Source organism: Camellia sinensis, chromosome 5 (genome assembly GCF_055761805.1).
Source record: "Camellia sinensis isolate YWXY chromosome 5, ASM5576180v1, whole genome shotgun sequence".
Taxonomy (NCBI): Eukaryota; Viridiplantae; Streptophyta; class Magnoliopsida; order Ericales; family Theaceae; genus Camellia; species Camellia sinensis.
The window spans coordinates 14970900-14984478 of record NC_138965.1 but is presented as its reverse complement, the minus strand read 5'-3'; the positions used below and the strand labels follow the sequence as shown (position 1 = coordinate 14984478).

General features: G+C 36.1%; 1 protein-coding gene across 1 annotated transcript in view; it reads right to left on the bottom strand.

The window, feature by feature from the left end:
• Positions 1-598: 598 nt before the first annotated feature.
• LOC145791237 (uncharacterized) overlaps positions 599-13579 on the bottom strand; it is a 34239-nt gene continuing 21258 nt past the window's right edge. Inside the window, exon 4 of the mRNA XM_082871563.1 lies at positions 599-793. Coding sequence (XP_082727689.1) covers positions 599-793 — 195 coding nt within the window. The remainder of the gene's footprint in view (positions 794-13579) is intronic.

The following is a 13579-nucleotide window of genomic DNA, read 5'->3' as shown; positions in this document are numbered from 1 at the left end:
ACCTGGTTTCGGAATACGTCTGTTACCTCTATCAGTCTTCAGTTTGGCCGCTTTCAGCTTGACTCTGTCACCACTCCTGCCAAAGATATCTGGGATTTTTTGAAAGAACGCTACCAGACTACTGGTCTTGCTCATCAATATCAACTTCAGAGCCAACTTCATCGGATGCGCCAAGAATCTAGTCAGTCCATCAATGACTTCCTCTCTCAAATGTACTCCGTTTGGGACCAGCTTGCTCTTTCTGAACCAACTTGGCCTCACCAAGAAGATGCTGTTTTATTTACTGCTTATCGTAATCAGCAAAGGTTGGTGCACTTTCTTATGGCTCTCACTTCATCTTTTGAGCCTGTACGTGCCTCTCTTCTTCATCGCCATCCCTTGCCCACTCTGGAACAAGCTATTTCTGAGTTGCTATCAGAAGAGACTCGTCTTGGTACTCTCCAACCTCATCATGTGGACTCTGTTCTTGCCACTCCCCCGTACCAACCATCATTCCCCCAGCGGACCACTGCCTGTCTCTACTGTCAGAATCGGGGCCTTCCTTCCACACATCTCCTGGTCAATTGCCCAGTCAGAACCTGCCGATATTGCAACAAACTTAGTCCTGGTCATCTGCAACAGGATTGTCTTCGCCATCCATCCCGCTCATCCTCCAACAACCACTCTTCTCGCGGTGGTTCTTCTCGGGGGAGCTTTCATCGTTCCAGGAACCAATCTCATCCTGGGAATCAGTTTCCTCACACCGCCACTGCTGCTGCTGCCGCTGAGGGTTTTTCTGAGTCTCCGGCTCCGTCTACCCCTCTCTTTTCTCCAACAGAAGTCGAGGCCATGTTCAAACACCTTCTCTCCCCTTCTGGTACACCTCCTCCTACTGCTTTGTCTGTAATTCCAGGTAACTCTTCTTGGTATTTTGATTCTGCCTGTTGTAATCATATGACCTCCAGTTCAACTATATTTTCTTCTATCTCTTCCTCTCCTCATATTCCCTCAATTCAAACTGCTGATGGTTCTCTCATGACTGTCCGTCATCTTGGTACTGTTTCCACATCTTCCTTAACTTTACCTCAAGTTTATTATATCCCTGCTCTCACTTTAAACCTTATCTCTATTGGTCAATTATGTGAACTTGGTCTAACTGTCACCTTTTCTGCTACTCATTGTTTGGTGCAGGACCCTCAGACGAGGCAGACTATTGGGATCGGCCGTAAGCATGGACGTCTCTATGAGCTCATTCGCCTTCATGTTCCTGCCTCTCCTCAGATTGCTGCTCCTGCCTCTGCTTCCTCATTCTCTCCTTTTCAGCTTTGGCATTGTCGCTTAGGACATATTTCTATTACTCGCTTAAAGTCTTTGATTTCTAGTGGACAATTGGGTCATGTAATTCCAGATACTTTCGATTGTATACCCTGTCAACTTGCCAAACAACCTGCTTTATCATTCAATAAAAGTACTTCTGTTTCCTGTGCACCTTTTGATCTTATACATTCGGATATTTGGGGCCCTTCCCCTACCACTACTATGGGGGGATCTCGTTATTTTGTTGTTTTCATTGATGATTTTTCACGGTTTACCTGGATTTTTCTCATGAAAACTCGGTCTGACCTCAAAACTCTTTATTATCGATTTGCCCAAATGATCCACACCCAATTTTCTAAAACCATCAAACTTTTTCGCTCCGACAATGCTATGGAATATCGGGATTCAGATTTCCTTTCTTTTCTTCAGAGTCATGGTACACTGCCTCATCGTTCCTGTGCTGGCACGTCCCAGCAAAATGGCCGTGCTGAACGGAAACATAGGCATATTCTTGACACTACTCGCGCTCTCCTTCTTTCTTCTTCCTGCCCTGAAAACTTTTGGGGGGAAGCTGCCCTCACTGCTGTCTACACTATCAATTGTGCTCCTTCCCCTGTCATCCATAATCAAACTCCATTTGAACGCCTGCATGGCACTCCCCCTCCCTATGCTAATCTTCGGGTTTTTGGCTCTGCCTGCTTTGTTCTCCTTCAATCTCATGAACGCACCAAGCTTGAACCGCGTTCTCGTCTTTGTTGCTTTCTTGGGTATGGAATTGAACATAAAGGCTTTCGCTGTTGGGACCCTCTCTCTAAACGTCTTCGTATCTCCCGCCATGTAGTTTTTTGGGAGCACCAAATGTTTTCCTCCCTATCCTCATTTCACTTACCTGCACTTTCCACTAATGTACTGTTTACTAATCCTTCCATCGATCTCTTCTCTGATGATTTTGATACAGGTCCCTCCGTCATTGAGACGCCCTTACTCACTCCTGCTCCCCACCAGACTGCTCTCCCTGAAGGTCCACCTCTCCCTGCACCACCTCCTTCTCCACTGGTTCTTCCTCCCACCGATCCTCCTACGGGTCGACCACACCGGGTAACTCAACCTCCTATCCACCTTCGTGATTATATTGTTAGGTCTGCTGCCTTTTCTACTTATGAACCTACCTCCTATCGTGAGGCTTGTACTAATCCTCTTTGGCAGCAAGCTATGACTGATGAACTTCAGGCTTTGGACAAAACTCATACTTGGGATCTTGTTGACCTTCCTCCTGGCAAAACTGCGATTGGCTGCCAATGGGTTTACAAAATCAAGACTCATTCTGATGGCTCGATTGAACGCTACAAAGCTCGTCTTGTTGCCAAGGGTTTCAACCAGGAATATGGGATTGATTATGAGGAAACCTTCACTCATGTTGCTCGGCTTACCTCTGTTCGCAGTTTACTGGCTGTTGCTGCTGCTCGCCACTGGGAGCTTTTTCAAATGGATGTCAAAAATGCCTTCCTCAATGGTAATCTTCTTGAGGAGGTCTACATGCAACCTCCCCCTGGGTCTACTTTTCCCCCTCATAAGGTTTGCAAACTACAGCGTGCCCTCTATGGCCTCAAGCAAGCACCCCGTGCCTGGTTTGCTAAGTTCAGTTCTACCATTCATGACTTTGGGTTCACCTCCAGCTCCTATGACTCTGCTCTTTTTATCCGGACTACTCCTCATGGTACCACTCTTCTCCTTCTGTATGTGGATGATATGATTATCACTGGTAATGATGCAGCTGGTATTCTCCACCTCAAACGCTTTCTCCACCGTCAGTTTGAGATGAAGGACCTTGGTACTCTCAACTACTTTTTAGGCCTTGAAGTCTCTCATGATCCTACTGGCTCTTACTTATCTCAGGGCAAATATGCATCCGATCTTCTGGCTCGTGCTGGTCTTACTGATTGCAAAACTACATCTACTCCAGTTGATCCTCAGATTCGTCTCACTTCTCTCGACGGGGCTCTCCTCCCTGATGCTACTCTCTATCGTCAGCTCGTCGGCAGTCTTGTCTATCTCACAGTAACTCGTCCTGACATTGCCTATGCTGTTCACATTGTTAGTCAGTACATGTCGGCTCCTCGCACTCCCCACTATACTGCTCTCTTTCACATCCTTCGGTACATCAAAGGCACCCTGTTCCATGGCCTTCACTACTCTGCTTCCTCATCTCTGGAACTGCGTGCCTTCTCTGATGCTGATTGGGCTGGGGATCCTACGGATCGACGCTCCACCACGGGCTTCTGTTTCTTCTTAGGGGATTCTCTTCTTACTTGGCGTAGCAAAAAACAATCCCTCACTGTCCGTTCTAGCACCGAAGCTGAATACCGAGCTCTTGCCGATACTACTCAGGAACTTCTCTGGCTTCGCTGGCTCCTCACTGATATGGGTATTTCCTCTTCTGGTGCTACCGCTCTTTATTGTGACAATCAGAGTGCTATTCAGATTGCTCACAATGATGTTTTCAATGATCGCACCAAGCATATTGAGATTGATTGCCATTTCATTCGACAACATGTTACACGTGGTACTGTTCATCTTCTCCCAATTGCTTCTGCCGATCAACCTGCTGATATCTTCACCAAGGCTCATTCTCCTGGGCGCTTTCGTGATCTTGTTTCCAAACTCAACTTGGTCGATGCCTACCCTCCTTGAGTTTGCGGGGGGCTGTTAACATATAATATACATATAATATACATATAGCTGTAAAAGACCTTGCATCTGTAAAGGCCACAATGTGTAGCTGTAAAGAAGAGAACTTCACTTTAGCTTTAGCTTCTCTCAATGTAAATTACCAGGCATCCGATGCTAATTGTCTCCCTCTCCTCTCTATAAAGAGAGGGAGCTTGCTCTCTTGTAATTACACTGAAACATAATATAACAACACCAACTTTCAGTCCCTCTCTTTTTCTCTCCCTCGTTACCAACCTTACATTCTCTCTGTTCTCTTCCTCGTTACCAAACTCACAACATTAATGCTTGAGACCCTTAAAACGGGGGACTCTCATGTCTTATGATTGATTGGTAACCACTCATTATGTATTATTATTATTATTATTTTGGTTCTCTCTCTATCAGGTGCATGGGGATCGTGAGGTCAGTAACACTTCTGATTTTGAGAATATCTAATAATTTTTTCCAAGTCTCTAACAAGCTGCAATTTTTCTGTTTAATTAAGTATAAAAATATAAAAACTTTGCCCCTCCAAAAAAATTTAAAAATTAAGTTTCAAAACATTGGTATAATCCTACAAATAATGCTATAAACATAGTTATCTACCGCATTCATTCTTGATGCAATGTAATTGGTTACTTGCTATCACTGTGTCTATTCTTTAAAATAACACCACACACGCGCACAATTATTTCAAAATAATCATATTTTGTACACATGATTATTGAAGTATGAATGGAGATTGTGGAATATCATTTTTACAGAAACTAATTGGGTATTTGATCTTCAATGAGACTACTATAATTGGTAGATTGTTACTTTCATTCGATCCTCACATCAGTAGACTTTCTGTTCTTTGGGTTTGGCTGTTTACAGAATGTAACACTCTTATTCGTTTCATCCTTCTGAAAAATTCTCCCGTATATGCATTGTATACAATATGTAATTCTATATAAAATTATATAAATTTTCATAAATTTACATAAATGATCTCATAAAAATGCATAAATTGAATACAAATTCGCTTAATAAAGTAAGTTTTTACGTACTTCGCGAATTTGTGTTCAACTTACATATTTTTATGAGATCACTTATGTAAATTCGAAAAAAATTTACATAATTTTGTAGCATTTCCCCATTCTCTTTTGGATAAATTATAAATACATCTCCTAAAATTTGTTTAAAATATGAATTTTTCCCTATGATTGTGAAAATTATAAATATCCCCTTATCATAATTTTTTATTTAACGGAATTAATATAAAAATAAAATTTATAACTACTCTCCTCTATAATAAAATTACATGAATTGTTAATTGAAATATATTTTTGAAATTATTAAAGACTATTAATTGACTTAAAAGGATGGAATATAATCTTCAAAACCACAAGCAACAATTTATATTTTAAACAAATCTCATAAATGTATTTATAATTTACTGTAAATCACTCCATAGATGTTTTTCACCTTAGATGTATTGTTCTGAAAAATACACCTCATATAACGTATATTAAAAAAAAAATTATTTCCAAAAAAATAAAATAAAATAAAATAATATTTGTTGCACCATGAAGCAAAGTGTAGCTCTTGAGTCATGGCTAGATATTTAAAATTATCACCTTTTATCTTGTCTTTCCCATGTTCTTTGATTAATAATTTTTTTTAAAGAATGAAAATCTTGCTGAAATCATCTCATTTATTGTTTGTATACTCTGTGTCGCAATTAGTCTTAATATCTTATAAATTATTAACAAATAATGAGATAAAGTGCACCGTCTTTTTTTTTTTTTTTTTTTTCTAATGACAGAGTATTCAAGTCAAATTACTTGCACTTTGACTAATCTCGAGACTCACATAAAGCATCCCTTCACGTGGATCGGGTAGAACCCGCAGGTGTGACCTTAAGGAATGGATTGTTCCTAATAAGAGTTAAACCTGAAACTTAAAAGAAGCACACCCTAGACCCTTAATTACATCCACTAAGTCAACTCCTTGGTTTCAGAGAAGTGCACTTAACATGCCCAAATAAATTATATTAGGGATCATGAAAAAAATATCATGAAATGCATCATGAAGATTTTTCATCATTTGATTAGTATATGGTATTTTATTATATGTGTAATTCAAAGGTAAAGAATTTTTCATGATCATCTTTATAACATTTTTTTTCATGATTCCTAACATTACTCGCCCAAATAAACTATTGCTGGAATTCCAAACAAAGCTGAAGAAAATCACATGAAGATATGTTTTGGTAACATTTTCACGTTTTATCAAATTATTAATTATTTATGGATACGAAAACCAAGTCTCCATTCTCGAATGATAATCAAATATGATTCTACAGCTACATTTTAATATTTTTAAATGATAATCAATTAATTTTCTTCACAAATTAAGCATAACAATTTGAAAGGTGACCAACGATGACGGCAACTGGTATGGCAAGACTTTTATTTTTGTTTTCAATTTTGAAATTAAAAATAAATTTGTTTGGAATGGAATTTTTTTTTAAAAAAACAACCAACTTGTTTCTAAAAACATGAAAATGGAAATAAAAAACACAACAAATTTTTTTTCTTAGAATGAACGAAATAATGATTTCGTACTAATATCATCATGCAAATTATGTTTTTATACTCGTTTCCATATTGCTTGCGGATAAGGGTGTTCGCGGATCGGTTTTGTGCGGTTTGCTATTCGGTTTTGACCCGTCCGTATCTATGCAGTTTGGGAAAAAGTCAACCCGCAACCGCCCGCAGTGCGGTTTGCGGTTTGTGCGGATAGGGTTTGCAAATGTGCGGGTGGTTGCGGGCGGTTTGCGGTTTACACTTTTTTCTTTAAAAATTAATTTTCGAGTTTTTTTTTCCCAGCGAATTTAGGCATCAGATTCATTCTATATATTTGTGATAACAATTTTTTGATGAGTTTACAAATAAAAATTGAATATCAATGCATTAAATGAAAGTACCCAAAACAAAGAGACCCTACACTAGCATTTTTGCCATGAAAAAAATGTATATCAATCCATTAAAGGTTGTACTCAATTAGAATTGCCAGTTCAGTAATCAATAATCAAACTATAAGTTCCATCGACCATTAGAAGGAAAATTTTATTAGGAAAAAGTGGATGAATCACCAATGAAAATCATATAAGAAACAAAGTTTAGGACTTGATAATTCTACGGCATTAAGAAAGTTGAGAAATACTTAAAAATAAGGATCCTAGTGTCATAGAGAATATAATGGTGCTCCTGTAAAAGTTACAAAGTTGGTATATATAAAAAAAGATAAATAAATAATAATAATAATAATAAAAGTGCGGGCGGCTTTTGCGGGTCGCGGTTTAAACCCGCGACCCGCCCGCAACCAGCAAATTTGTCATATTTCAAACCGCATCCGCCCGCATTATGTTTGCGAAACCGCCCATTTATATGCGGGTTGGACGAATTGGGCGGTTTGAGCGATTCGGATAAACCATTGTCCACCCCTACTTGCGGACTATGTTTATAGTGAACTAATAAACGATGCACATGATACTTCCATTGTGGATGCACTTTTTGAGTTTAAGTCCAGACTTATGAGGCTAGGTGTTAGGTTTGGTCATAGTGAATAATACTCCATATGACTAGGTCGCATGTCTGATATGGTATAAGAGTGGTCATACGTGCACTAGGTGAAAGGGATCATCATTTTAGGTTAAGTTTGGCATCTTCTAAAAAATTCAAAAAGTCAAAAAGTCACTATCCTATTTAAGTCATATCATCTTATTTAAGTCACATCACCTCTCTAACACATCACTTCAAACTCAACCCAAATCCAACCCATATTTCATAAAAAGTCAAAAAGTGCACTTATTTCCAAACTTGGCCTTAGTCTGATCTAGAAGGGATATTCATATTCGTTTGAAGGGGACAAATTTTATCTGACCAACATTTATGTAGGGCAATGGTAAATTATATTTTGATCACCTACAATGAGGTGAGGTGGGGTGGGGTGGGGTGGGGTGGGGTGGGGTGGAGTGAGATATCGTCTCTCCAAATTCAAACCCAACCTAATATGGTTAATAATATATAAATAAATAATATATGTGTATATATATATAATATAATTAGATATAAGAAAGGAATATTAAAAGTATGCAGTTCTGTTTAAATACAAATAAATAATAATCCTAAAACCTCACTGTTTAAATATAAATTTATAATAATCCTTAGTGCGTTAAAGATTTAAATGGTTCTCAATTTTTTAACTATTTGAAATGTAAACGGGGTATCCGCCAAGCGGGAATGGGGTTGAAAAATTTCACCCATAGCGGGGTTGGGGTGGAAAAGGGGATGGGGTTTGAAAGCGAGAGTGGGGCAGGGACGGGGGATGACAAACCCGTTCCAAACCTGTCCCATGGCCATCTCTAGATGAAAATGTTAACATTCCATATTAGCTCCGAATAATGTTTAAAATAGACTTATAAAACAAAATATGACATTTCTATTATAGGGGTGTCTTCTAGGTTAGAATCCAAAGAGATTAACAAGTCGTGAGCCTGTCATAGTAGCTAATATTTTCAAGTGACGGATAGAATGGGATTCTAATTCCTATAGAATTTGTGTATAAAATTTTAGGATAAATTACAAACACATTCTTTGAGATTTACTTAAATTACGAATTACTTTTCGTAGTTCTAGAAATTACATTATGCTCCCAAAGGTTCATAATTTAATAACAAATAGGCCTTTTTAATAGTAAATCATCAAATTAATTAACAACTTTAATGATGTTAAAATTTTAATTCAATTAATAATTCAGATAATTTTATTATTGTATAGGAGAACAGCTAGAAATTTTATTTTTTCAGTTAATTCTGTTAAATAAAAAATTCTGACAGGGGTGTATTTGTAATTTTCTAAACTACAGGGGCAATTCGTATTTTAAACAAATAACAAAAGATGTATTTGTAATTTATTCTAAATTTTTTATGTTTGTATATCTATAACTAATGAATAATGTTATATGCACTAATTAACGTACTAATTAGTGTACCAATTAATAATATGACATAATTTAAATTTTTTTTAATATTTATAATTTATATAATAAATAAGATCAATAGTAATATTATAATTAATATTAATACATTAATTAATATATTAATTAATACAGATAACACCACTAATAACAAATAGTCAACTCTCATAGTTTAATTGGCCTCATAAGTTGGGGGGAAGTCTAATAAATAGGGATGGCCACCGCACATACAGATACAGATATGAAAAATGATATATACATGGACAGTTACAACAACGCATACACGTGACTTCTCCAAAAATAAATAAATTACGTGATTCTTGGATATGGAACATGGCAATGAACGGAAAATGGCTCATACACCCGCGGGAAGTTGACCCCCAGTGAGGTGGCAGTGCATTATTGGATCAAAAAAAATTGTTTTTTTTTTTTTTTTTTTTTTTTGGGTTTCGGCCAGTGGGGGCGCGACACCTCACTGGAGGTGCGACCCCCACTGGAGGTATGCAGCAGGATTGGGCAATGAACTCATCAGACTGTCAATAACATTGAAATTACTCATCAAAATCCTGATTTTGATAATCGGTGGTGTTATATACATTAATTTATATTAATTAGTGTATCAATATATTTTATAACATTATTATTAATCTCACCTATTATATAAATTATAAATATTCAAAATTTTTAAATTATATCATATCATCTATTAATATACTAATTAATATACCAATTAGTGCATATAATATTATTTTTTATAGTTACAATACAATGGACTTTTAATGAGTTCTAGTGACGACTTCAAAATTAAGGCAAATGCTAAGAAAAATGTTGCTGCTACATTGTTTAGTAATATAATTTGTGTAAAAAATATTTTAAAAATGATGAAAAGTATAAAATAAAGTAAGTTTTAAAATCAATAAAAATTGTTTTGAAATTATGTTCAGTTTATTTCGATAGAAAATATTTTATTATGTTTAATTGTGTTTTTGAAATTAATATACTAATAGTTACATTAGTGGGAGTGGTAGTGGTAGCGGTAGTGGTGGCGGTAAGGTGAAGGGGAAAGTGGGAGGTGTGGGGGTGGCAGTGGTGATACTGGTGCGGCGGTGGTGGTCGAGGCGATGGTCGTGGTGTAATGGTGTTGGTAATAGTGATAGTAGTAGTAATGAGGTAGAGATGGTAGTGGCGGTAGTTATAGGGTGGTAGCAGTGACGGTGGTGATAGTGGTTATGGCCATGGTGGTGGTGGAGATGATAGTAGTAATGATAATGTGGTGACACTGATAAAACTTTTGTTCAAAAAATATTTTCTACCTTTTGAAAGTAGAAAACATTTTCCTCTCAAATATGCTTATTTTCTATTGATTATAGAAAATGTTTTTCATTGACTTTTGTTTTCCGTTGTACCAAATGATAGAAAATGCGAAAAATATTTTTTACCCAAACAAATGGAGCGTTGGTAAAAAAGTATATTGTATTTGTTACCCAAAAGACAACCTAAGAAGGGAAGTGAATTAAGTTTTAACAAATAAAAATAATAATATCCTAATAAAAATTATGACTAGCACAATATATAAATATAGTTAATGAAATAAAAATAATTAAAACACGTGTTTTAACAACTATGTCAGTTAATGATTTTAACACAGTGAAAATATAAAATATAGCTATGGTAATTTAAATAAAATAAAGAGATAAGGGAGAGAGAGACAAACAAATTTATAGTTGTTCGATTTCAACTCGGCCTATGTCCACTCCTCAAGTTTCACTTGAGATTTTCCATTATACTCTAGTTTCATAGGGTGCTAGCAACCTTTTCACAGATGGAGCAATCCTCCACAGATTTTACACAGACTTTCTAAGTCAAGAACATTGAGTGTACTACACTCTTACAAAGTTGAAAAGAATGCGTTTTTGCTTTCACAGAAAGTTACAAGAATTATTTCTTAAAGATAGATATAAAAATGAAGCTCTGATTTTTCTGTAAATCTCACACAGGAAAGATGGGTTTAAAGCTATACGTCTCAGTGTATAATTTCTAAAAAATGATGTAAATAAAAATTGAAGAACACTTCTCAGAGAATTTTTCAGAGAATATATGTGAGTGATTATAGATCAAAAAATATTTTCTAATTTTTTTTGTAACTTGTTTACATTAGAAGCTTTGGTATATATAGTGAAACTTATAGCCGTTTATAGCCGTTGTATTCATTTGAATATCTTCTACTTCATCATTACTAATTTGAATATCTTCCACTCCATCATTACTAATTTAAATATCTTCTACTTGAACCTTTTGGCCTGCTGCTTTGCTGGGCTGTTTGAACCTTTGTTTTGGGCTACTTAAACCTTTGTTTTTGGCAGTTTGAACCTCTGGTTTGGGCATTATTTTTGGATTAAAATGAACCGCTGATTTAAGCAAATATTAAATACATTCAAACAATATTTAGGATAAAAGTTTATGTAAGAAATAATGGGACAAAATAAATTTTGATTCTATTTTTCTTTTTCAAATAAATTAAAGCATAATTAAATAAATCATCAAAATAAATTTTGGATTCTATTTTTCTTTTTTGAATAAATTAAAATATAATTAAATAAATCATCAAAATAAATTAGTCTAACAGTATTCTTCTTTTTCTTTTGAGGAAATATCATTTTGCCTCCTAAATTATCACGCATTTTTCAATTTTACCCACATATTTCGATTTATTTCAATTTAGTACCTGAACTTTCAACAAATTGATCAATTTAACCCCTGCCGTCACATTCTGTTTACAATTGGACGGAATGTGCTAATGTGGCACCAAAGTTCATTTGGAATTTCATTTTACCCCCAAAACTATACCTTAAAAATCAATTTGCCCCCCAAATATAAAAAAATTAAATTTAAATATTTAATAAATAATTTTTTTATCTCAATAATGAAAAAATTAAATTTTAAATAATATATACTTTGTAAAAATATATATATATATATATATATATATATATATATATATATATAAATTCTCATTTTGAATTATTTTGAGATTATGAAGTATAAATAATTCGACAAGCATATCGTACCCGTACTAGGTACTTACCGACGTATGATATTTCTGCATACGTACCAGGTACACAAAATATGTATTCAAATTTTTCTTTATTAATTTTTGACTTACCCAGACATATCTAATATATATCCAAGCCGTCGTACCTCAGTCAAAAATAATATTTTTCTTCTACTACAAAGATAATTTTTTTTTTACTAAACTTCTTTTTCATTTTTAGTTTTATGCTTAGTATGGTTTTAAAATTAAATTATAGCTTCTAAGTTATTTAATGTAATAATATTTAATTTTATCTTATACCTATGTTTTTGGCATTAAATGTCAATTGTTTGTTGGATTTAACAAATTAAACAATTTAATCAATTTTTATGTTATTTCAAATTAAAAATAAATATTTTTTTATAAACGTATTAAACCATACCCGTATTTGTACCCTAATTTTTTAAGATTTTACCATGTCGATGTACTCATATCATATCTGTGGGGATATATTTTCTGAGTACCAACACGTGGCAAGGTGACGCCGACGTGTCAGCCGAGGAACCACGTGTCCTGGTCGTTGTGCCGAGGTAATCTCGGTTAGGCCGATGTTTCCTCCGAAGATATCGGAATCTGATATAAGCGGATAGGGAACAAGAGTCCAAGAATGAAGAGGAGACTTAGTCAAGATGAGGATAAAGCTCTTAGGGAGTTTACCTTTATCTCTTGAAGAGTCCAAGGTAAGTCCAGAATTGGAGTCCTTAGAAGTCAGGCTTCTAGTGGGACTAGGATTGAGTTAACTATAAAAAGAGAAGCACCCCCGTGGGTCTAAGATACGCAATTTATGCTTTGAGCAGTGAGTTTAGCACTTGATTATCTTTGAGAGATATACTGACTTGATCGTCGGGGTGTCCCGAGTGGAAGAACCACCGCCGGAGCCTTCTCTTTCTGTTACAGGTTAGCTGAAGCCATCTATTCTGCCGGTGCTCTCTAGCTGATTACTAAACGGGCAGTGTGATCAGAAAATCACTCACACAATTTGGCGCCGTCTGTGGGAAATTAGAAGAATAGATGGCCAGCAACGGACAGAAGGAAAAGATTGGGGACGACACTCCTGCTGGGAGTGGCAGACCAATCGACCTTGATATCGAAGAAGACAACCACAATGTAAAAACTCCTGACCAGGGCCACAGAGAGAAAGACGTTGGCCAAAAGGGCGACACTTCGAAGAAGACAGACCAAAGCAAGTACTATAACGAAGATAACCTCCAAGTATGGAGGGATAGGTGCTTGCGGAGGGATGAAGAAGTAAAAGAATTGACAAACAAGTTGGCAGACCTGCAGTCGGTTGTCAACTTCATGATGCAAAACAATGTCATGCAGCCACCGTACCCGATGCAAGATACGCCGATTCCAGCAACTAATACCCAGAAGGGAGGAAGGAAAATAATCCCCGAATCCCCTCAACACACCAAGAGCGGCAGACACTCTCACCGACCTTCCAGGGAAGTTGGACGA